The sequence below is a fragment of the Manacus candei genome, unplaced genomic scaffold (assembly GCF_025592945.1).
Source record: "Manacus candei isolate 608988 ecotype Guabito, Panama unplaced genomic scaffold, ASM2559294v1 h1tg000466l, whole genome shotgun sequence".
NCBI classification, from domain to species: Eukaryota; Metazoa; Chordata; class Aves; order Passeriformes; family Pipridae; genus Manacus; species Manacus candei.
This window is the reverse complement of record NW_026138514.1, coordinates 10651-35302: the sequence shown is the minus strand read 5'-3', so window position 1 is coordinate 35302 and position 24652 is coordinate 10651. Positions and strand designations below refer to the sequence as shown.

The 24652-nt window shown below is 68.0% G+C and overlaps 2 protein-coding genes across 5 annotated transcripts; both read left to right on the top strand.

The window, feature by feature from the left end:
- The first annotated feature begins 7819 nt into the window (after nucleotides 1–7819).
- On the top strand, nucleotides 7820–10902 carry LOC127465698 (uncharacterized). 4 transcript variants are annotated; one of them, XM_051776204.1, is made up of 3 exons: nucleotides 7820–8789; nucleotides 9310–9397; nucleotides 9694–10902. In XM_051776204.1, exons 1-3 carry the CDS (start codon nucleotides 8147–8149, stop codon nucleotides 9953–9955), a joined length of 993 nt encoding a protein of 330 aa, XP_051632164.1. In that variant the 5' UTR covers nucleotides 7820–8146; the 3' UTR covers nucleotides 9956–10902. The 4 variants fall into 4 exon arrangements, with proteins under 4 accessions (XP_051632164.1, XP_051632162.1, XP_051632161.1 ...); XM_051776202.1 differs by having other exon boundaries at nucleotides 7820–8859; nucleotides 9336–9397; nucleotides 9453–10902; XM_051776201.1 differs by having other exon boundaries at nucleotides 7820–8771; nucleotides 9310–10902.
- A 2623-nt stretch (nucleotides 10903–13525) lies between these two features.
- Nucleotides 13526–24449, top strand: LOC127465697 (sphingomyelin phosphodiesterase 5-like). The gene is made up of 8 exons (XM_051776199.1): nucleotides 13526–14358; nucleotides 14443–14515; nucleotides 16387–16527; nucleotides 18826–18915; nucleotides 20452–20515; nucleotides 23239–23382; nucleotides 23461–24126; nucleotides 24204–24449. Exons 1-7 carry the CDS (start codon nucleotides 13585–13587, stop codon nucleotides 23606–23608), a joined length of 1434 nt encoding a protein of 477 aa, XP_051632159.1. The 5' UTR covers nucleotides 13526–13584; the 3' UTR covers nucleotides 23609–24126; nucleotides 24204–24449.
- Nucleotides 24450–24652: the final 203 nt, after the last annotated feature.

Genomic DNA, 24652 nt, shown 5'->3' with positions numbered 1-24652 from the left:
GACACCCGAGGATCCCCCTGGACATCTGTGTGACCCCCCCCGGACACCTGGGATCTGTTCCCTACGCCGGACACCCGAGTATCCCCCTGGACATCTGAGTGACCCCCCCCCTGGACACCTGGATCCCCCCTGGACACCTGGGACCTGTCCCCCCACCTCCGGACACCCGAGTATCCCCCTGGACATCTGTGGGACCCCCCTGGACACTTGGATCCCCCCTGGACATCTGTGTGACCCCCCCTGGACAGCTGGACCTTGCCCTGGACAGGGGGGAGCTGGAAGGACACGGAGGGGATGGTGGGATTTGGGGAATGGGGATGGAGGAGGGTTGGGGGGATGTGGTGGGATTTGGGGAACGTGGATGGAGGAGGGTTGGGGGGACGTGGTGGGATGGGGGAAGGTGGATAGAGGAGGGGTTGGGGGGACTGGGAGGAAAGGGGGGATGGAGAAGATGGAGGGGTGGGAATACGTGGAAAACATGGAGGGACGTGGGAGAGGTGGGATGGAGGGATGGAGGGACAGAGGGACAGAGGGATGGAGGGATGGAGGGACAGAGGGATGGGGGGACAGAGGGATGGGGGGACAGAGGGAAGGAGGGACAGAGGGATGGGGGGATGGTGGGACAGGGATGGAGGGGCAGAGGGATGGAGGGACAGAGGGATGGGGGGGGCAGAGGGATGGGGGGATGGTGGGACAGGGATGGAGGGACAGAGGGATGGGGGGACAGAGGGATGGGGGGACAGAGGGATGGGGGGACAGAGGGAAGGAGGGACAGAGGGATGGGGGGACAGAGGGATGGGGGGTAGAGGGATGGGGGGGTGGTGGGATGGAGGGGTGGAGGGACAGAGGGATGGAGGGGTGGTGGGATGGAGGGGTGGAGGGATAGAGGGGTGGTGGGATGGAGGGACAGAGGGACGGAGGGGTGGAGGGATGGAGGGACAGAGGGGTGGTGGGACAGAGGGATGGTGGGATGGAGGGACAGAGGGACGGAGGGACAGGGATGGAGGGGAAGAGGGATGGGGGGGCAGAGGGATGGAGGGGTAGAGAGATGGAGGGGAAGAGGGATGGAAGGACAGAGGGACTTTGGGATGGAGGGATGGAGGGGCAGAAGGATGTTGGGATGGTGAAACAGGGATGGACGGACAGGGGGGTGTTGGGGTGGAGGGGCAGAGGGATGGTGGGACAGAGGGATATTGGGATGGTGGGACATAGGGATGGTGGGACATAGGGATGGAAGGACAGAGGGATATTGGGATGGTGGGACATAGGGATGGTGGGACATAGGGATGGAAGGACAGAGGGATATTGGGATGGTGGGACATAGGGATGGTGGGACATAGGGATGGAGGGGCAGAGGGATTTTGGGACAGAGGGATGGAGGGACAGAGGGATGTTGGGCTGTTGGGCTGGTGGGGCAGAAGGATGTTGGGATGGTAAGACAGGGACGGACGGACAGGGGGGTGTTGGGATGGAGGGGCAGAGGGATGGAGGGATAGAGGGATAGAGGGGCAGAGGGATATTGGGATGGTGGGACAAAGGGTATTGGGATGGTGGGACATAGGGATGAAGGGGCAGAGGAATTTGGGGGCAGAGGGATTTTGGGACAGAGGGATGTTGGGCTGGTGGGGCACAGAGGACACGGTGGGGCACAGAGGACATGGTGGGGCACAGGACATGGTGGCACAGAGGACATGGTGGCACACAGGACATGGTGTGGCACAGAGGACATGGTGGCACACAGGACATGGTGTGGCACAGAGGACATGGTGGGGCACAGGACATGGTGTGGCACAGAGGACATGGTGGCACACAGGACATGGTGGGGCACACAGGACATGGTGGCACAGAGGACACGGTGGGGCACAGAGGACACGGTGGGGCACAGAGGACATGGTGGCACACAGGACATGGTGGCACACAGGACACGGTGGGGCACAGAGGACATGGTGGCACAGAGGACATGGTGGCACAGAGGACATGGTGTGGCACACAGGACATGGTGGCACAGAGGACATGGTGGCACACAGGACATGGTGGCACAGAGGACACGGTGTGGCACACAGGACATGGTGGGGCACAGAGGACATGGTGGGGCACAGAGGACATGGTGGCACAGAGGACACGGTGGCACAGAGGACATGGTGGCACACAGGACATGGTGGCACACAGGACATGGTGGGGCACACAGGACATGGTGGCACAGAGGACATGGTGGCACACAGGACATGGTGGCACAGAGGACACGGTGGGGCACAGAGGACATGGTGGCACAGAGGACATGGTGGGGCACAGAGGACATGGTGTGGCACAGAGGACATGGTGGCACACAGGACATGGTGGGGCACAGAGGACATGGTGGGGCACACAGGACATGGTGGGGCACAGAGGACATGGTGTGGCACACAGGACATGGTGGCACACAGGACATGGTGGCACAGAGGACATGGTGGCACACAGGACATGGTGGCACACAGGACATGGTGTGGCACACAGGACATGGTGGCACACAGGACATGGTGGCACACAGGACATGGTGGGGCACACAGGACATGGTGTGGCACAGAGGACATGGTGGGGCACAGAGGACATGGTGGCACACAGGACATGGTGTGGCACAGAGGACATGGTGGGGCACACAGGACATGGTGGCACACAGGACATGGTGGGGCACAGAGGACATGGTGGGGCACACAGGACATGGTGGGGCACAGAGGACATAGTGTGGCACAGAGGACATGGTGGGGCACACAGGACATGGTGTGGCACAGAGGACATGGTGGGGCACACAGGACATGGTGGCACACAGGACATGGTGTGGCACACAGGACATGGTGGCACACAGGACATGGTGGCACACAGGACATGGTGGGGCACACAGGACATGGTGTGGCACAGAGGACATGGTGGGGCACAGAGGACATGGTGGCACACAGGACATGGTGTGGCACAGAGGACATGGTGGGGCACACAGGACATGGTGGCACACAGGACATGGTGTGGCACAGAGGACATGGTGGGGCACACAGGACATGGTGGCACACAGGACATGGTGGGGCACACAGGACATGGTGTGGCACAGAGGACATGGTGGGGCACACAGGACATGGTGGGGCACAGAGGACATGGTGTGGCACACAGGACATGGTGGCACACAGGACATGGTGGCACACAGGACATGGTGGGGCACACAGGACATGGTGTGGCACAGAGGACATGGTGGGGCACACAGGACATGGTGTGGCACAGAGGACATGGTGGGGCACACAGGACATGGTGGGGCACAGAGGACATGGTGTGGCACAGAGGACATGGTGGCACAGAGGACATGGTGGGGCACAGGACATGGTGGCACAGAGGACATGGTGGCACAGAGGACATGGTGGCACAGAGGACATGGATCCTGGCAGAGCACGGGGCTGGCGGCAGCTCTGGCACTTCCAGGGCTCGATGGGCACCTCTGGTTTCTCTCGGGGTTTCTCTTCCCTTTTTATTTCCGAAGGTGATGACGACAACGATGACGACGACGACGACGATCATTATCATCATTATCACATCATTATCATCATTATTATCATCATTATCACATCATTATCATCATCATTATCATCATTATCATCATCATTATCATCATCATTATCCTGCTTTGTTCGTTTGTCGACCTGGTCTTGTCCCAGCCCGCAAGTTTCATTCTGGGCACTTTTGATTCCTGGCACCGGGCACAGCACCCGCGGGACACCGGGCACAGGACCGGGCACAGGACACCGGGCACAGGACCTGGCACAGCACCCAGGACACCGGGCACAGCACCGGGAACAGCACCGGGCACAGCACCGGGAACAGCACCGGGCACAGGACCTGGCACAGCACCGGGCACAGCACCGGGCACAGGACCTGGCACAGCACCGGGCACAGCACCCAGGACACCGGGTACAGCACCGGGCACAGCACCGGGCACAGCACCCAGGACACCGGGCACAGCACCGGGCGCAGGACCTGGCACAGCCCCGGGCACAGCACCCAGGACACCGGGCACAGCCCCGGGCACAGCCCCGGGCACAGCACCCAGGACACCGGGCACAGCACCGGGCACAGGATCTGGCACAGCACCCAGGACACCGGGCACAGCACCGGGCACAGCACCGGGCACAGGATCTGGCACAGCACCCAGGACACCGGGCACAGCACCGGGCACAGGACCGGGCACAGCACCGGGCACAGCACCAGGCACAGCACCCAGGACACCGGGCACAGCACCGGGCGCAGGACCTGGCACAGCACCCAGGACACCCGGTACAGCACCGGGTATAGCACCCGGCACAGCACCCAGGACACCGGGCACAGCACCGGGCACAGCACCCCCAGGACACCGGGCACAGTACCCAGGACACCGGGCACAGCACCCACAGGACACCGGGCACAGCACCTGGCACAGCACCCGGCACAGCACCCAGGACACCGGGCACAGGACCGGGCACAGGACCTGGCACAGGACCGGGCACAGCACCCAGGACACCGGGCACAGCACCGGGCACAGGATCTGGCACAGCACCCAGGACACCCGGCACAGCACCGGGCACAGCCCCGGGCACAGCACCCAGGACACCTGGCACAGCACCGGGCACAGGACCTGGCACAGCACCGGGCACAGCACCCAGGACACCGGGCACAGCACCGGGCACAGCACCCAGGACACCGGGCACAGGACCGGGCACAGCACCGGGCACAGCACCCACAGGACACCGGGCACAGCACCGGGCACAGCACCCAGGACACCTGGCACAGCACCGGGCACAGCACCGGGCACAGCACCGGGCACAGGACCGGGCACAGGACCTGGCAGAGCACCCAGGACACCCGGCCCGGTCCTTGACGGACCCCGGCATGACCCCCCCGTCTCCTCCCTGCTCCTCCAGGGACCCCTCCCCTCCCCAGCCCCGGTGCCCCCGCGGTGCCCCCGCCGCCAATCCCTGGCATCGCCCCCCGGCCACCGTGCCCGGAGGGGTCCTGGCACCCCTGAAAGACCCCCCCGAGCCTCCGGGACCCCCCTGGAACCCCCCCTGGAACCCCCCCTGGAAACCCCCAAATCAGCCGGGCCGGGACAGCACGGGCGGGATTGGGGGGGTCCGCGGGGGTCCCGAGTGCCACCCCCGAGCCCCGGCCGCTCCAGTCCGCCCCAGTCCGCCCCAGTCCGCCCCAGTCCGCCCAGTTTGGGGTCCCGGCCGTGCCGGTGCGGGGAGGTCACGGCGCGGAGTTTTTCCTTTCGCTTTCGGGGCCGCTTTTCCTTTCGGTTCTGGAGCGGGAAACGGAGCCGGGACCCCGCACCGGGGGCACCTGGGGGTAAAGGGGCCTCCGGGGGGTCGGGCAGTGTCCCCTGCTGTGTCCCCTCTGTGTCCCCTTCTGTGTCACCTTCTGTGTCCCCTTCTGTGTCCCCTCCTGTGTCACCTTCTGTGTCCCCTCCTGTGTCCCCCCCGTGTCCCCTTTTGTGTCACCTTCTGTGTCCCCTTCTGTGTCTCCTTCTGTGTCCCCTCCTGTGTCCCCTCCTGTGTCCCCTTTTGTGTCACCTTCTGTGTCCCCTCCTGTGTCCCCTTCTGTGTCACCTCTGTCCCCTCCTGTGTCCCCTCCTGTGTCCCCTGCTGTGTCCCCTTCTGTGTCCCCTCCTGTGTCCCCTCCTGTGTCACCTTCTGTGTCACCTTCTGAGTCCCCTCTGTCCCCTCCTGTGTCCCCTCCTGTGTCCCCTGCTGTGTCACCTTCTGTGTCCCCTCCTGTGTCCCCTTCTGTGTCACCTCTGTCCCCTCCTGTGTCCCCTCCTGTGTCCCCTGCTGTGTCCCCTTCTGTGTCCCCTCCTGTGTCCCCTCCTGTGTCACCTTCTGTGTCACCTTCTGAGTCCCCTCTGTCCCCTCCTGTGTCCCCTCCTGTGTCCCCTGCTGTGTCACCTTCTGTGTCCCCTCCTGTGTCCCCTTCTCTGTCCCCTTCTGTGTCCCCTCCTGTGTCCCCTCCTGTGTCCCCTCCTGTGTCCCCTCGTCCCCTTCTGTGTCACCTTCTGTGTCCCCTCTGTCCCCTCCTGTGTCCCCTCCTGTGTCCCCTCCTGTGTCCCCTTCTGTGTCCCCCTCTGTGTCCCCTTCTGTGTCCCCTCCTGTGTCCCCTCTGTCCCCTCCTCTGTCCCCTCCTCTGTCCCCTCCTCTGTCCCCATTCTGTGTCCCCTGCTGTGTCACCTTCTGTGTCCCCTCCTGTGTCCCCTTCTCTGTCCCCATTCTGTGTCCCCTCCTGTGTCACCTTCTGTGTCCCCTTCTCTGTCCCCTCCTCTGTCCCCTTCTGTGTCCCCTCCTGTGTCCCCTCCTGTGTCCCCTCTGTCCCCTCTGTCCCCTCCTCTGTCCCCTCCTCTGTCCCCTCTGTCCCCTCCTGTGTCACCCTCTGTGTCCCCTTCTGTGTCCCCTTCTGTGTCCCCTCATCCCCCCCTGTGTCCCCTCCTGTGTCCCCTCTGTCCCCTCCTCTGTCCCCTCCTGTGTCCCGCCCTGCCCCGGGGTCTCACCCTCATGCCACGGGGGGGGACATCGGGGGTCGGCGGGCTCTGGGGGGTGACAGGGGGTGACAGAGACCGAGGCGTGGGGGTCTGGGGGTGCGGGGGGGGACACACACGGACACCCCTCCCCCCCCGGAGGTCCGGCGGCAGGAAAAGGAAGGGGAAAGGGAAGAGGAAGAGGAAGTGTCTGGGGACAAATCCTCTGGTCGTGTCCCCCCGTGTCACATTTTGTCCCCCCATGTCCCCCCGTGTCACATTTTGTCCCCCCGTGTCCCCCCGTGTCACATTTTGTCCCCCCCGTGTCACATTTTGTCCCCCCGTGGGGGTCCCGCGGGGTGGGGGGGGACACCTGGGCAGGTGAGAGGGGGGTGTGGACACCCAGAGGGGGGTGGGTGGTGCCAGTCCCGCGGGTGCCACCGCGGTGCCAGCGGTGCCACCGTCACCGTGACCCCCCCGTGACCGCGACACCCCTCGCGCGGGGGTCACCTGGGGGTCACCTGGGAGGGGTCACCCGGGGGTTACCTGGGGGAGGGGTCACCCGGGGGTCACCTGACCCGGCAGAACCGGTCAGGTGGCACCTCCGGGCGAGGCGCGGTGGCACCTCCGCGGCCACCAACCCCCCGTGGGCCGCAGGGACCACCCCGGGGTGGCCCGGGGGGGGGGGGTCCGCGCCCCGCGGGGGTGGCGGCGGGGCCACGCAGGGTGGCAGGAATGCGGCCGGACGTGGCACGGCCGCCCTTAATGAAGGTCCCCGCGGCCGGCGGATGTTTTGTCACCTGCGGAGCTCCCGCGGCGACAACGACGGGCCCGGGGCCAGCGGTGGCCACCGGCAGCCCCCGGGCGCGAGGGGACAGCGGGGACGCCGCGGAGGTGGCACCAGAGATGGCCCCCGGAGCTGGGGGGTGCGGAGGTGAGGGGGGAGTGGCCGGGACGTGGCGGCAGCGGAGGTGGCACCGGCAGGGAGGTGGCACCGGCAGGGAGGTGGCACCGGCAGGGAAATGGCACCGGCAGGGAAGTGGTACAGGCAGGGAAGTGGCACCGGCAGGGAGGTGGTACAGGCAGGGAAATGGCACCGGTGGCAGGTGGTACCGGTAGGGAAATGGCACCGGTGGTAGGTGGCACCGGCAGGGAAGTGGCACCGGCAGGGAAGTGGCACTGGTGGGGAACTCGGTGGGCTTCTAACTGGGACAGGTTTCTAACTGGGACGGGCTCAGAACCGGGACGGTCTCAGAGCCGGCACAGGTGACTCTGGCACTGCCCAGCCCTCAGGGCACCAGGGTACGGTGCCACTCGCCCCCCCGGCCACCAAAGCCACCTCAGAGGCAGCGGCAGCGGCGGTGGTGGCACAGGCAGGGAACTGGCACGGGCAGGGAACCGGCCCGGGCAGGGAACCAGCACGGGCTCGGAGCCAGGACGGGCTCGGAGCCGGCACAGGCGGCTCTGGCGCTGCCCAACCCTCGGGGCACCAGGGCACGGTGCCACTCGCCCCCAAAGCCACCTCAAAGGCCACACCGGGGAGGGCTCGGCTGCCCCACCCGGGCAAACACGGCCCCGCGGGCAGGAGCCGGCGCCGGGTGCCGGGGCTGTGGCTCTGTGCCCTTTCCGGGGGCTGGCACCGCGGGGACAATGCCGGTGGCACTGCCAGCGCCGCGGGGACAATGCCAGTGGCACTGCCAGCACCGCGGGGACAATGCCGGTGCCAGTGCCAGTGCCAGCGCCGCGGGGACAATGCCAGTGCCAGTGCCAGCGCCGCGGGGACAATGCCGGTGCCAGTGCCAGTGCCATCGACGTGGGGACAATGCCAGTGCCAGTGCCAGCACCGCGGGGACAATGCCGGTGCCAGTGCCAGTGCCAGCACCGCGGGGACAATGCCGGTGCCAGTGCCAGCACCGCGGGGACAATGCCAGTGCCACCGTGCCGGGGCAACCCGAGCCCCTGGCACTGCCCCCTCGGGGTGGGCACCGGGGGAGGGGGGCACAGGGACAGTCCCCCCCTCGCATTCCCGCTCCCGCGGTGACCCCAATTCCCGCCCCGTGGCCAGAGGGGGTGGCAGGAGGTGCCACGCCCGGGCCGAGTCACCCGTGGCACGTGCCGGCCCCGCCACCCACGGCCCCGCGGGGACAAGGGACGAGCCGGGAGCGGGAGGGGGGAACCTGCCTGGGACCCGCAGGGTGGGAGCAGGGGGGACCCCCGGGGGTGACTCGTTTTCCCCAGTGCCCCCAGTGTTCCCAGTGCCCCCAGTGCCCCCAGTGTTCCCAGTGCCCCCAGTGTTCCCAGTGCCCCCAGTGTTCCCAGTGTTCCCAGTGTTCCCAGTGCCCCCAGTGTTCCCAGTGTTCCCAGTGCCCCCAGTGCCCCCAGTGTTCCCAGTGCCCCCAGTGTTCCCAGTGCCCCCAGTGCCCCCAGTGTTCCCAGTGCCCCCAGTGCCCCCAGTGCCCCCAGTGTTCCCAGTGCCCCCAGTGCCCCCAGTGTTCCCAGTGTTCCCAGTGCCCCCAGTGTTCCAGTGCCCCCAGTGTTTCCAGTGTTCCCAGTGTTCCCAGTGCCCCCAGTGCCCCCAGTGTTCCCAGTGCCCCCAGTGCCCCCAGTGTTTCCAGTGTTCCCAGTGTTCCCAGTGCCCCCAGTGTTCCCAGTGCCCCCAGTGCCCCCAGTGCCCCCAGTGCCCCCAGTGTTCCCAGTGCCCCCAGTGTTCCCAGTGTTCCCAGTGCCCCCAGTGTTCCCAGTGTTCCCAGTGTTCCCAGTGTTCCCAGTGCCCCCAGTGTTCCCAGTGTTCCCAGTGCCCCCAGTGCCCCCAGTGTTCCAGTGCCCCCAGTGTTCCCAGTGTTCCCAGTGTTCCCAGTGTTCCCAGTGTCCCCAGTGTTCCCAGTGTTCCCAGTGCCCCCAGTGCCCCCAGTGTTCCCAGTGCCCCCAGTGTTCCCAGTGTTCCCAGTGTTCCCAGTGCCCCCAGTGTTCCCAGTGTTCCCAGTGCCCCCAGTGTTCCCAGTGCCCCCAGTGCCCCCAGTGTTCCAGTGCCCCCAGTGTTCCCAGTGTTCCCAGTGTTCCCAGTGTTCCCAGTGCCCCCAGTGTTCCCAGTGTTCCCAGTGCCCCCAGTGCCCCCAGTGTTCCCAGTGCCCCCAGTGTTCCCAGTGTTCCCAGTGCCCCCAGTGTTCCAGTGCCCCCAGTGTTCCCAGTGTTCCCAGTGTCCCCAGTGTTCCCAGTGTCCCCAGTGCCCCCAGTGTTCCCAGTGCCCCCAGTGTTCCCAGTGTTCCCAGTGTTCCCAGTGCCCCCAGTGTTCCCAGTGTTCCCAGTGCCCCCAGTGTTCCCAGTGCCCCCAGTGCCCCCAGTGTTCCCAGTGCCCCCAGTGTTCCCAGTGTCCCCAGCGTTCCCAGTGACTCCAGCACCTCCAATACCCCCAGTGTCCCGTTCTCCCCAGTTATCCCAGTGTCCTGTTGTCCCCAGTAATCCCAGTGTCCCACTGTCCCCAGTAATCCCAGTGCTCTCAGAACCCCCTGTACTCCCAGTGCATCCAGTAATCCCAGTGTCCCCTTGTCCCCAGTAATCCCAGTGTCCTGCTGTCCCCAGTGACCCCAGTGTCCCGTTGTCCCCAGTGACCCCAGTGTCCCGTTGTCCCCAGTGACCCCAGTGTCCCGTTGTCCCCAGTAATCCCAGTGTCCCGCTGTCCCCAGTAATCCCAGTGTCCCATTGTCCCCAGTGACCCCAGTGTCCCCTTGTCCCCAGTAATCCCAGTGTCCCATTGTCCCCAGTGACCCCAGTGTCCCACTGTCCCCAGTGACCCCAGTGTCCCGCTGTCCCCAGTAATCCCAGTGCTCTCAGAACCCCCTGTGTCCCCGGTGACCCCAGTGCACCCCATGACCCCAGTGACCCCAGTGTCTGGCACCACCTCATGCTGGGAGTCGGCGGCTGCAGAGTCAGGCAGGAGTCAGGCAGGAGTCAGGCAGGATCCAGGAAGGATCCAGGAAGGATCCAGGAAGAATCCAGGCAGGAGTCAGGCAGGAGTCAGGCAGGATCCGGGAAGGATCCAGGAAGAATCCAGGCAGGAGTCAGGCAGGAGTCAGGCAGGATCCGGGAAGGATCCAGGAAGAATCCAGGCAGGAGTCAGGCAGGAGTCAGGCAGGATCCGGGAAGGATCCAGGAAGAATCCAGGCAGGAGTCAGGCAGGAGTCACCTGCCCAGGTGAGGTGTCACTGACCACGTGTGGTGTCCGGCCCTGGTGTGGCCACGGGGCTCGGAGGTGTCAAGAACCGGTCGGGCCAGGTCAGCCGGTCACGGCCTCCCGGGACTCACCTGGGCAGGATCCGGGACTCACCTGGGCAGGATCTGGGACTCACCTGGGCAGGATCTGGGACTCACCTGGGCAGGGGCAGGAGCTGGGACTCACCTGGACAGGATCTGGGACTCACCTGGGCAGGATTTGGGCTGGGACTCACCTGGGCAGGGTCGGGGCCAGGACTCACCTGGGCAGGATCCGAGCTGGGACTCACCTGGGCAGGATCTGAGACTCACCTGGACAGGGTCAGGAGCTGGGATTCACCTGGACAGGGTTAAGGGACCGGGACTTGCCTGGGCAGGATCCGGGCCAGGACTCACCTGGGCAGGGTTGGGGCCGGGACTCACCTGGGCAGGATCTGGGACTCACCTGGACAGGGTAAGGGGCTGGGATTCACCTGGACAGGGTTAAGGGACCGGGATTCACCTGGGCAGGGTTGGGGCCAGGACTCACCTGGACAGGATCCGAGCTGGGACTCACCTGGGCAGGGGCAGGAGCTGGGATTCACCTGGACAGGGTAAGGGGCCAGGACTCACCTGGGCAGGGTCGGGGCTGGGACTCACCTGGACAGGGTTAAGGGACCGGGACTTGCCTGGGCAGGATCCGGGCCAGGACTTACCTGGGCAGGGGCAGGAGCTGGGATTCACCTGGACAAGGTAAGGGGCCGGGATTCACCTGGGCAGGGTCGGGGCCGGGACTCACCTGGGCAGGGGTAGGAACTGGGATTCACCTGGGCAGGGTAGGGGTTGGGACTCACCCAGACAGGTGACCAGACAGGGTCGGGGTCAGGACTCACCTGCACAGGGTCCGGGCCGGGACTCACCTGGGCAGGGTCGGGGCTGGGACTCACCTGGGCAGGATCTGGGACTCACCTGGACAGGGTTGGGGCCGGGACTCACCTGGACAGGGTTAAGGGACCGGGACTTGCCTGGGCAGGATCCGGGCCAGGACTCACCTGGGCAGGGGCAGGAGCCGGGACTCACCTGGGCAGGGTTAAGGGGCCAGGACTCACCTGGACAGGGGAAGGGGCCAGGACTCACCTGGGCAGGGTCGGGGCCGGGACTCACCTGGACTGGGGCAGGCCTGGGACTCACCTGGATGGAGTCGGGGCCAGGACTCACCCAGACAGGTGACCAGACAGGGTCGGGGTCAGGACTCACCTGGACAGGATCCGGGCCGGAACTCACCTGGACGGGGTCGGGGCCGGGACTCACCTGGACGGGGTCAGGGTCAGGACTCACCTGGACGGGGTCGTGGCCGGGACTCACCTGGACAGGATCCGGGCCGGGACTCACCTGAGCAGGGTTGGGGTCGGGACTCACCTGGGCAGAGGCAGGAGCTGGGATTCACCTGGACGGGGTCGGGGCCGGGACTCACCTGGACAGGGTCGTGGCCGGGACTCCCCCGGGCAGGCTCAGCCCCCAGCCTGCCCTGGCCGGGCTCAGGGGCTCGGCCGTGTGCGGGGTCCCGGGGACAGCGGCCCCTGACCCCCCCCCCGAGCCCCCTGACAGGTGAGTGGGGGGCTGCGGGGGGGTCCCGGGACGAGGGTGAGGAAGAAAAGGACCAGCAGACACCATCTCGGGGGGTCCCAGCTCGGGCTGTGCCCACCACGGGTCACCTTGGGGGTCCCGGGGGGACCCTGCAGGGACAGGGAGGAGGGACCCCCATGCCAGACCCCCATGCCAGCCCTGTCGCCCCCCCCGAGCCCGGGGTCAGGGGCCGAGCCCGGGGCCGGTCCCGGGGGCCGCGGGGGGACGGTCCCGGCCAAGGGACATTCCCACGGTGGCCTCTGGGACGCGGGGGAGGGAATTTCCCACGGTGGCCGGGATGGGGCGGGGCGGGGGGGGGGGGGTCCCGCTCCGGCCACGTGAGTTTTTCCCGCGGGGACTGGGACGTTTGGGGGGGCCGCGGGATGTTCCCGTGGTGGTGGTGGCCACCAGCATGTTGGGGACGGGTGGGGGGGGTCCCGCTCCTGGCCACGGGAAGTTCCTGCGGTGGCCGAGACGTGCCGGGGGGGGGGTGTGAGGGGTGTCCCACCCCCGGCCCTGGGGCGGATCCCACTCCCACCCCCCTCCCCACCCCCTCACCGGGGTCTCTCTCCCACAGGTTGCCCCAACTGTGCCGGCGCCTCTGACCCGGGTCGTGACCCCACCGCCACCAACACCGACACCCCGATGCCGTGGCCGCCCCCCCCGCGGCTGCCCGAGTCCCCCTTCCCCAGCCCGGCGCTGGCCGCGCTGGCCGCGGTGGCCGGGGGGCTGCTGGCCCCCAGTTGGTGGGCGCTGGACCGGCTGCTGGCCCTGCGGCCCACCACGGCGCAGCGGGCGCGGTGGCGGCGCGCCCGGGGCGGGGCGGTTTTGGGGGGTGGTCTCGCGGGTGCTGGCGGGGCTGGCGCTGGTGCCGGCGCTGGTGCTGTCGCTGCCCCTGGGCGCGCTGGGGCTGCTGCTGTGGCTACCGGCCCAGGCCGCCCGCCGGCCCCTGGTGCTCCAGCGCGCCGCCGGCACCGCGCCCGCGCCGCCCTGGGACCCACGGGGCCGCCGCTCCTTCACCTTCCTCAGCGCCAACCTGTGCCTGCTGCCCAGCGGCCTGGCACGCTTCAGCAACCTGGGCGGCACGCGGCGCCGCGCCCGGGGCATCGCCCGGCTCCTGGCGCCCGGGGCGCCCGAGGAACCTTCCGGAGACCGCGACGGGCTGCTGGGGCCGCGGCGGCGCGGGGAGGGAGGGGGGCTACGGGGGCACGCTCGGCACGCCGTGGCCGCGGCACGGGCCCGGGACCGGGGCGGCGCCGGGGGAGGATCCGGTGATGGTGGCCCGTCCAGCGCCGGGGCTGGAGATGCCGGGGGCCGATCGGTCACCCGTGGCCGAGCTGGTGCCGATGGCCAACGCGATGCCATGGCTGGAGATGTCGGTGGCCAATCCGTCACCGATGGCCAACCCATCACCAATGGCCAATTCATCACTGATGGCCAACCCATCACCGATGGCCAATTCATCACCGATGGCCAACCCACCATCAATGGCCAATTCATCACCAATGGCCAATTCATCACCAATGGCCAACCCACCACTGATGGTCAACCCATCACTGATGGCCAACCCATCACCAATGGCCAACCCATCACCAATGGCCAACCCATCACCGGTGGCCAACCCATCACCGGCAGACGACTCAGTGCCGACGCTGGCGGTGCCGCCGTCCAGCCCAACGCCAAGCCCTGCCCCGCCCGCGGCGCCCACCCCGGTCCCGGGGACGCCGATGTCGGCCCCAGGGATGCCGATGTCGTCCCCGGTGCCGTCGGTGCTCTCGGAGCACATCCCCCCGGACACGGACTTCGTGTGCCTGCAGGAGGTGTTCGACGGCGCCGCGGCCGCGCTCCTGCGCCGGCGCCTGGGCCGCCGGTTCCCCTTCGTGCTGTGGGGGGTGGGCCCGGGGGGGCTGCGGCGGCGGCGGCTGCGGGTGCTGGGCAGCGGGCTCCTCCTGGCCAGCCGCTTCCCGCTGCTGGCCGCCCGCTTCCACCCCTTCCCCAACGCCGCCCGCGAGGACGCGCTGGCCAACAAGGGGCTGCTGGTGACCCAGGTGAGGGGGGGAGCCGGGGGGGGGTGTGGGGGGCGGTGGTGGGGACCCGCCGAGGTGACACACGCGCCGTGTCCCCCCCCCCAGGTGCTGTTGGGGTCGGCGCGGGGTCGGCGCCTCGTGGGGTTCATCGGCTGCACCCACCTGCAGGCGCCGGCGTGTGAGTGGGGACGGGGGGGGAGACATCGGGGGGACGGGGGGGGGCCTGGAGGGGACATCGGGGGGACGGGGGGGACACCGTGTGTGTGTGTCCTCGTGTCCCTGTGACCCCTGTTCTTGTGTCCATGTGTCCCTGTGTCCGTGTGTCCGTCCCACCGTGTCCCCTTATCCACCTATTGACCTGTCTGTGTGTCCGTGCACCCACATGTCCGTGTCCCCCTGTGTCCTGTGTCCGTGTCTGTGTGTCCATCCCACCGTGTCCATGTGCCGGTGTGTCCATGTCCCCGTGTCCACCTGTTCATGTGTCTGTGTGTCCGTGCACCCACCTGTCCGTGTCCCCCCGTGTCCCTGTGTCCGTGTGTCCATCCCACCATGTCCCCATGTCCACCTCTTCACATGTCTGTGTGTCCGTGCACCCACCTGTCCGTGTCCCCCCGTGTCCCCATGTCCGTGTGTCCATCCCACCATGTCCACGTGCCGGTGTGTCCATGTCCCTGTGTCCACCTGTTCACGTGTCTGTGTGTCCGTGCACCCACCTGTCCGTGTCCCCCCGTGTCCCCATGTCTGTGTGTCCGTGCACCCACCTGTCCGTGTCCCCCCGTGTCCCCATGTCTGTGTGTCCGTCCCACCACGTCCCCTTGTCCACCTATTCCAGTGTCTGTGTGTCCGTGTCCCCCCGTGTCCCTGTGTCCCTGTGTCCGTGTGTCCATCCCGCCCTGTCCCCATGTCCCCTTGTCCATCTGTCTGTGTGTCCGTGCACCCACCTGTCCGTGTCCCCCTGTGTCCCTGTGTCCGTCTGTCCCTCTGCCCAGCTGACACCAAGGGGGTCCCAGCGGTGCCGGGGTGGGTGGTGACCCCATGTGTGCCCCCCAGTGCCCCCATGTCCATGTGTCCGTCCGTGTCCGTCCGTCCCCACGCCCGTGTCCCCGTGTCCCCGTGTCCGTGTGTCCGTCCGTCCCCACATCCGTGTCCCCGTGCCCCCGTGTCCGTGTGTCCGTGTGTTCGTCCGTGTCCGTCCGTCCCCACGCCCGTGTCCCTGTGTCCCCGTGTCCGTGTCCGTCCGTCCCCACACCAGTGTCCCCCTGTCCCTGTGCCCCTGTGTCCGTGTGTCCGTCCGTGTCCATCTGTGTCCCTGTGCCCCCATGTCCCTGTGTCCGTGTGTCCGTCCGTGTCCGTCCGTCCCCACATCCGTGTCCCTGTGTCCCTGTGCCCCCCTGTCCGTGTGTCCATCCGTCCCCACACCCGTGTCCCCGTGTCCCTGTGCCCCCGTGTCCGTGTGTCCGTCCGTCCCCACTCCCGTGCCCCTGTGTCCCTGTGCCCCCCGGTCCGTGTGTCCGTCCATGTCCGTCCGTCCCCACGCCCGTGTCCCCGTGTCCGTCCGTCCCCATGCCTGTGTCCCCGTGTCCCTGTGCCCCCGTGTCCGTGTGTCCGTCCGTCCCCACTCCCGTGTCCCCGTGTCCCTGTGCCCCCGTGTCCGTGTGTCCGTCCGTCCCCACTCCCGTGCCCCCGTGTCCCTGTGCCCCCCTGTCTGTGTCCGTCCATCCCCACGCCCGTGTCCCCGTGTCCCCGTGCCCCTGTGTCCGTGTGTCCGTCCCCACGCCCGTGCCCCCGTGTCCGTGTGTCCGTGTGTCCGTCCGTGTCCGTCCATCCCCACACCCGTGTCCCCGTGTCCCTGTGCCCCCGTGTCCGTGTGTCTGTCCGTGTCCGTCCGTCCCCACACCCGTGTCCCCGTGTCCCTGTGCCCCCCGGTCCATGTGTCCGTGTGTCCATCCGTGTCCGTCCCCACGCCCGTGTCCCCGTGTCCATCCGTCCCCACGCCCGTGTCCCCGTGTCCATCCATCCCCACGCCCGTGTCCCGTGTCCCTGCCCCAGGCGATGCCCCCGTCCGTGACCTGCAGCTGACCCTGCTGCTCCGCTGGCTCCGGCAGTTCCGGCAGGAGCAGGAGCAGCGCGGGGACCTCGTGGCCTTCGACGTCCTCTGCGGGGACCTCAACTTCGACAACTGCTCCCGGGGTGGGGGGACACGGGGGGGACACGGGGGGGGACATGGAGGGGAACATGGGGGGGACATGGAGGGGGAAATGGGGGAGACAGAGTGGGGACATGGATGGGGGACATGGAGGGGACTGAGGGGGACATGTAGGGACACGGGGGGACACGAGGGGGATGTGGGGGAGATGGGGGGCAGAGGGGATACGGACGGGGGACACAGGGGGGGAAATGGGGGGTCAGAGTGGGGACATGGATGGGGGACATGGAGGGGACTGAGGGGGACATGGGGACATGTAGGGACACGGGGGGACACGGGGGGATGTGGGGGAGATGGGGGACATGGAGGGGACTGAGGGGGACATGGGGACATGGAGGGACATGGGGGACACGGGGGGATGTGGGGGAGATGGGGGACATGGAGGGGACTGAAGGGGACATGGAGGGACATGGGGGGGACACAGGGAGGGATGTGGGGGAGATGGGGGGCAGAGGGGACTGAGGGGGACATGGGGACATGTAGGGACATGGGGGGGACATGGGGGGGGACGTGGGGGAGATGGGGGACATGGAGGGGACTGAGGGGGACATGTAGGGACATGGGGGGGACACGGGGGGATGTGGGGGAGATGGGGGACATGGAGGGACGTGGGGGGACACAGGGGGGATGTGGGGGAGATGGGGGGCAGAGGGGACATGGGTGAGGGACACGGGGGGAGGGGGACACAGTGGGGACATGGATGGGGGACATGGAGGGGAGTGAGGGGGACATGGGGACATGTAGGGACACGGGGGGACACGGGGGGGATGTGGGGGAGATGGGGGACATGGAGGGGACTGAAGGGGACATGTAAGGACATGTAGGGACACGGGGGGATATGGGGGGGATGTGGGGGAGATTGGGGACATGGAGGGGACTGAGGGGGACATGGGGACATGTAGGGACACAGGGGGGGACACAGGGGGGGATGTGGGGGAGATGGAGGACATGGAGGGGACTGAGGGGGACATGGGGACATGGAGGGACATGGGGGGACACGGGGGGATGTGGGGGAGATGGGGGACATGGAGGGGACATGGGTGAGGGACAGAGGGGGAGGGGGACAGGGGGACATGGTTGGGGGACATGGAGGAGACTGAGGGGGACATGGGGACACGTAGGGACATGGGGGGGACACGGGGAGGATGTGGGGGAGATGGGGGGCAGAGGGGACTGAGGGGGACATGGGGACATGGAGGGACATGGGAGGACACGGGGGGGATGTGGGGGAGATGGGGGGCATGGAGGAGACTGAGGGGGACACAGGGGGACATGGAGGGACACGGGGGGACATGGGGGGGGATGTGGGGGAGATGGGGGACATGGAGGGGACTGAGGGGGACATGGGGACATGGAGGGACACGGGGGGACATGGGGGGACATGGGGGGGATGTGGGGGAGATGGGGGGCAGAGGGGACATGGGGGAGGGACAGAGGGGGGAGGGGGACACAGGGGGACATGGATGGGGGACATGGAGGGGAGTGAGGGGGACATGGGGACATGTAGGGACATGGAGGGACACGGGGGGTCACGGGGGGGATGTGGGGGAGATGAGGGGCAGAGGGGACATGGGTGAGGGACACAGGGAGAGGGGGACACAGGGGGACATGGAGGGACATGGGAGGACACAGGGGGGGATGTGGGGGAGATGGGGGACATGGAGGGGGACTGAGGGGGACAGGGGGACATGTAGGGACAGAGTGGGGACATGGATGGGGGACATGGAGGGGACTGAGGGGGACATGGGGACATGGAGGGACACGGGGGGACACGGGGGGATGTGGGGGAGATGGGGGACATGGAGGGGACTGAAGGGGACATGTGGGGACACGGGGGGGGACACAGGGGGGATGTGGGGGAGATGGGGGACATGGAGGGGACTGAGGGGGACACGGGGACATGGAGGGACACGGGGGGGACGTGGTAGGATAGAGGGGGACATCAGGGGGACATGGGGGGACACAGGGGGGACATGAAGGAATGTGAAGGGACGTGGTGGGGGGGGATACAGGGGGGACATGGAGTGGGACATGGGGGGGACACAAGGGGCCACTTGGGGACATGAGGGGACACGGGGGTACACGGAGGGGGATATGGAGGGATATGGAGGCACACGGTGAGGACATGAGGGGGTGCTGGGGGACACGGGGGGGACACAGGGAAACATGGGGGGACACGAGGGAGTTATGGAGGGGCACAGCGGGGGGGGGGGGGGATGTTGGGGACATGGGGGGACACCCGGGGGTCCGGGGGGTGACAGCAGAGCCGTGTCCCCGCGCAGGTGACGCACTGAACCAGCAGCACCCGCTCTTCCAGGAGTACCAGGACCCCTGTCGCCTGGGGCCGGGGCAGGACCAGCCCTGGGCCATCGGTGAGACCCCCGGGGACCCCACTGCCACCCACCCCACTGCCACCCACCCCACTATCACCCCCCGGGGACCCCACTGCCACCCACCCCACTGTCACCCCCCCCGGGGACCCCACTGTCACCCCCCCCGGGACCCCACTGCCAGCCACCCCACTGTCACCCCTCTGGGGACCCCACTGTCACCCCACGGGGACCCCACTGTCACCCCCTCTGGGGACCCCACTGTCACCCCTCTGGGGACCCCACTGTCACCCCCACGGGGACCCCCACTGTCACCCCCTCTGGGGACCCCACTGCCACCCACCCCACTGTCACCCTTGCCGGGGACCCCCACTGTCACCCCCCGGGGACCCCACTGTCACCCCTCTGGGGACCCCACTGTCACCCCCTGTGGACCCCACTGTCACCCCCTGGGACCCCACTGTCACCCCCCGGGGACCCCCTCTGTCACCTCCTGGGAACCCCCACTGTCACCCCCTGGGACCCCACTGTCACCCCCCGGGGACCCCTCTGTCACCTCCTGGGAACCCCACTGTCACCCCCCTGGGGACCCCACTGTCACCTCCCCTGGGGACCCCCACTGTCACCCCCCCGAGGACCCCACTGTCACCCCCCCCGGGACCCCACTGTCACCCCCCCCCGGCGACCCCACTCTCACCCCCCCTGGGGACCCCACTGTCACCCCCCCGGCGACCCCACTCTCACCCCCAGGGGGACCCCACTGTCACCCCCCCGGTGACCCCACTGTCACCCCCTCAGGGACCCCACTGTCACCCCCCGGCGACCCCACTGTCAGCCCCGGGGACCCCACTGTCACCCCTCTGGCGACCCCACTGTCACCCCCCCGGGGACCCCACTGTCACCCCCCCGGCGACCCCACTGTCACCCCCCGAGGACCCCACTGTCACCCCCCTCAGGGACCCCACTGTCACCCCCTGTGGACCCCACTGTCATCCCCCTTCGGGGACCCCACTGTCACCCCCCCCGGGGACCCCACTGTCACCCCCCGGCGACCCCACTGTCAGTCCCGGGGACCCCACTGTCACCCCCCCGGGGATCCCACTGTCACCTCCCCCGAGGACCCCACTGTCACCTCCCCCGAGGACCCCACTGTCACCCCCCCAGGACCCCACTGTCACCCCTCCGGTGACCCCACTGTCACCCCCTCAGGGACCCCACTGTCACCCCCTGGGGACCCCACTGTCACCCCCTGATAACCCCACTGTCACCCCCTGGGGACCCCACTGTCACCCCCCCCCCCGAGGACCCCACTGTCACCCCCTGATAACCCCACTGCCCCCCCCGCGTGACGACCCCACTGTCACCCCCCCGGGGTCCTCCCTGTCCCCGTCCCGGGGTCCCCACTGTCACCCCCCATGGGGACCCCACTGTCACCCCCCGGGATCCTCCCTGTCCCCGTCCCGGGGTCCCCCCTGTCCCTGTGCCCCGTGTCCCCTCCTGGAGGGCTGTGGTCGTGTCTGGGGTCCTGCTCATGTCCCCCCTGTCCCCTCCCTGTCCCCCCCTGTCCCCCCCCCAAAGGGACGTTGCTCAACTACCTCAAGATCTACGAGGAGCCCGTGTCCACCCCCGAGAGGATGAAGAGGTGACGGGCTGGGGACGGGGGGGGACATGGGGGGGACACGGAGGGGACATGGGGGGGACACGGAGGGGAATACAGGGGGACACAGGGGTGGGGGACACGGGGGGGGGACACGGAGGGGACATGGGGGGGACATGGAGGGGTCATGGGGGGGACACGGAGGGGACATGAGGGGGGGACATGGGGGGGACATGGGGGGACACGGAGGGGACATGAGGGGGGACATGGGGGGGCACGGAGGGGACATGGGGGTACACGAGGGGACATGGGGGGGCACGGAGGGGAATACGGGGGGACACAGGGGTGGGGGACACAGAGGGGACATGGGGGGGGACATGGAGGGGAATACAGGGGGACACGGAGGGGACATGGGGGGGACACAGGGCTGGGGGACACGGAGGGGCCATGGGGTGGGGAGGGGGACGCTTCAGCCGAGCCACCGGCCCGGAGAGGGGATGATGGGGGGCGACCCTCTGTCCCTGTGGTGCCACCGTGTGCCACCGTGTGCCACCGCGTGCCACCGTGTGCCACCGTGTGCCACCGTGTGCCACCCTGTGCCACCGTGTGCCACTGTGTGCCACCGTGTCCCCTCCACCGCCACGGCCCAACCACCGTGTCCCTGTGCCTGCACACCCCCGTGTCCCGCTGGCCCCGGGTGACACCCTGTCCCTGTGCCACCACACCCGTGTCCCCCACGCCACGCTGTGCCCATGTCACCATGTCCCCGTGCCCCTGCACCCACGTCCCCCTGTCACCACGTCCTCCTGCCACCACGTCCCTGTGCCCCTGTGCCCACGTCCCCGTGACACCCTGTCCCTGTGCCACCACCCCCTGTGCTGCCGTGTCCCCACGCCACGCCGTGCCCATGTCACCACGGCCCCCTGCCAGTGTCCCACCACGTCCCCGTGACACCCTGTCCCTGTGCCACCACCCCCCGCGCTGCCGTGTCCCCATGCCACGCCGTGCCCATGTCACCATGTCCCCGTGCCCCTGTGCCCGCGTCCTCCTGTCACCACGTCCCTGTGCCCCTGTGTCCCTGTCACCATGTCCCCATCACCATGTCCCCATGCCCGTGTCCACGTCCCACCATGTCCCCCTGACGCCACGTCCCCGTGCCCCTGTGCCCGTGTCCCACCGTGTCCCCCTGTCACCACACCCCCCTGCCATCGCCGCTCTGCGCCACCACATCCCGGTGCCACCCCATCCCTGTCACCCCGGTGCCACCCCGTGCCCTCACAGCGTGTCCCCGGTGCCACCCCGTGCCCTCACGGGCGTGTCCCCTGCCCCACCGGTGTCACCCCGGTGCCACCCCGGTGCCACCCCGCGCCCTCACGGCGTGTCCCCCGCCCCACTGGTGTCACCCCGGTGCCACCCCGTGCCCTCACAGCGTGTCCCCTGCCCCACTGGCATCACCCCAGTGCCACCCCGTGCCCTCACAGCGTGTCCCCTGCCCCACTGGCATCACCCCAGTGCCACCCCGTGTCCTCCCGGCGTGTCCCCTGCCCCACCGGTGTCACCCCGTGCCCTCACAGCGTGTCCCGTGCCCCGCCGGTGCCACCCCAGTGCCACCCCGTGCCCTCACAGCGTGTCCCCTGCCCCACCGGTGTCACCCCTGCCCTCACCGCATGTCCCCTGCCCAACCCCGTGCCCTCACAGCGTGTCCCCGGTGTCACCCCAGTGCCCTCACAGCATGTCCCCTGCCCCACCGGTGCCACCCCATGCCCACACGGCCTGTCCCCTGCCCCACTGGCATCACCCCGTGCCCTCACAGCGTGTCCCCTGCCCCCCCGGTGCCACCCCTGCCCCACCCGGTGCCCTCACCCCGTGCCCCCTGCCCGCAGGACGCTGTCCCACCCCTGGGGCCGGCAGCAGTTCCTGGCAGGTCCCATCCTGTGTGACGGGCACCCCGATCCCGCTGCCCCCCGGCCCTGACGGTGTCCCCTGCCCCACCGGTGCCACCCCAGTGCCACCCCCTGCCCTCACCCCGTGCCCCCTGCCCGCAGGACGCTGTCCCACCCCTGGGGCCGGCAGCAGTTCCTGGCCGGGCCCATCCTGTGTGACGGGCACCCCGATCCCGCTGCCCCCCGGCCCTGACGGTGTCCCCTGCCCCCCCGGTGCCACCCGGTGCCCTCACAGTGTGTCCCCTCCCCCACCGGTGCACCCCGGTGCCACCCGGTGCCCTCACAGCGTGTCCCCTGCCCCATCCGTGTCACCCCGGTGCCACCCCGTGCCCTGACGGGGTGTCCCCTGCCCCACCGGTGTTCCCCCGGTGCCACCCCAGTGCCACCCCGTGCCCTCACAGTGTGTCCCCTGCCCCCCCCTGCCCCACCCCATGCCCTGACGGTGCCCCCTGCCCCACCCGGTGCCCTCACCGGCCCGTGCCCCCCTGCCCGCAGGACGCTGTCCCAACCCCTGGGGCCGGCAGCAGTTCCTGGCAGGCCCCATCCTGTGTGACGGGCACCCCCGACCCCCGCTGCCCCCGGCCCTGACGGTGTGTCCCCTGCCCCACCGGTGCCCCCCGGTGCCCTGACGGTGCCCCCTGCCCGCAGGACGCTGTCCCACCCGTGGGGCCGGCAGCAGTTCCTGGCAGGCCCCATCCTGTGTGACGGGCACCCCCGACCCCGCTGCCCCCCGGCCCTGACGGGGTGTCCCCTGCCCCACCCCATACCCTGACGGTGCCCCCCCGGTGCCACCCCCTGCCCTCACCCCGTGCCCCCTGCCCGCAGGACGCTGTCCCACCCCTGGGGCCGGCAGCAGTTCCTGGCCGGGCCCATCCTGTGTGACGGGCACCCCGACCCCGCTGCCCCCCGCCCTGGCAGGGCCGGCGCGTGGACTACGTGCTGCACCGCGGGCACCCGCCGCTGCCCACCGTGAGTGCCCCCCCGTGACCCCCCCCGCGACCCCCCCCGTGACCCCTGACCCCTGCCCTGACCCCGCTGTCCCCGCAGGAGGTCACCGGGGTGTCGGTCATCACCCAGCTGGCCACGCGCTCCGACCACCTGCCCGTGGCTCTGCGGCTCCGGGTGGGACCCGCCGGGCCCTGAGCCCGGCACGGGCACCAGGCGTGGCACGGGGAAGGGCCGGCCCCCGTATTGACCCGGTATTGGCCCGGTATTGACCCGGTATTGGTCTGGTATTGGCCCGGTATTGGTCTGGTATTGGTCTGGTATTGGCCCGGCATCGATCCAGGATCAGTCCGGTGTTGGTCGGGCATTGATCCGGTATCAGTCCGGCAGGAGCCCACCATTGACCCGGTATCGGCCCAGTATTGATCCGGAGTCAATCTGGGATCAACCCGGCATTGACCCATTGATCCATTGATCCATCGATCCATCGATCCATCGACCATCAATCCTCGAGCCGGCATTGATCCGGTATCAGTCCGGCAGGAGCCCACCATTGACCTGGTATCGGCCCAGTATTGATCCGGAGTCAATCTGGGATCAATCTGGCATCGATCTATTGATCCACCAATCCATTGATCCATTGATCCATCGATCCATCAATCCATTGATCCATCGATCCAGCCTCGACCCGGCATTGATCCGGTATCAGTCCCGTATGGATCCGGCAGGGAATCAGAACTGGTTCAGTATCAGCTCAGTGTTGGTCTGGTATTGATCCGGCATCAGTCCAGTATGGATCCAGCAGGGAATCAGAATTGGTTTAGTATCGGCTCACTATTGGTCAGGCATTGATCCGGCATCAGTCCAGCATCGGCTCCACATTGATCCGATATTGATGAGGCATCGATCTGATATTGATGAGGCATCGATCCGATATTGCTGAGGCATCGATCCGATGTTGATGAGGCATTGATCCGATATTGATGAGGCATTGATCCAGCCTCAGTCCTGCATCGCTCTGGCATCAGCTCAGAATTGGTCCGGTGTCAGCCTGGTATCAGCCTGGCATTGATCTCGGCAGCAGCCTGGTATTGATCTGGTATCAGCCTGGTATTGATCTGGTATCAGCCTGGCATTGATCCGGCAGCAGCCTGGTATTGATCTGGTATCAGCCTGGTATTGATCTGGTATCAGCCTGGCATTGATCCGGCAGCAGCCTGGTATTGATCTGGTATCAGCCTGGTATTGATCTGGTATCAGCCTGGCATTGATCCGGCAGCAGCCTGGTATTGAT

What these genes read in the sequence shown, in the direction of transcription:
- LOC127465698 (XM_051776201.1), top strand. Translation starts at nt 8,147, where the DNA reads ATGCCGGTGGCACTGCCAGCGCCGCGGGGACAATGCCAGTGGCACTGC. An exon ending in GTGCCCCCAGTGCCCCCAGT is followed by an intron (nt 8,772 to 9,309) that starts GTTCCCAGTGCC and finishes CAGTGCCCCCAG; the next exon opens with TGTTCCAGTGCCCCCAGTGT.
- LOC127465697 (XM_051776199.1), top strand. Translation starts at nt 13,585, where the DNA reads ATGGTGGCCCGTCCAGCGCCGGGGCTGGAGATGCCGGGGGCCGATCGG. An exon ending in AGGGGCTGCTGGTGACCCAG is followed by an intron (nt 14,359 to 14,442) that starts GTGAGGGGGGGA and finishes CCCCCCCCCCAG; the next exon opens with GTGCTGTTGGGGTCGGCGCG. An exon ending in ACCCCCGAGAGGATGAAGAG is followed by an intron (nt 20,516 to 23,238) that starts GTGACGGGCTGG and finishes CCCTGCCCGCAG; the next exon opens with GACGCTGTCCCACCCCTGGG.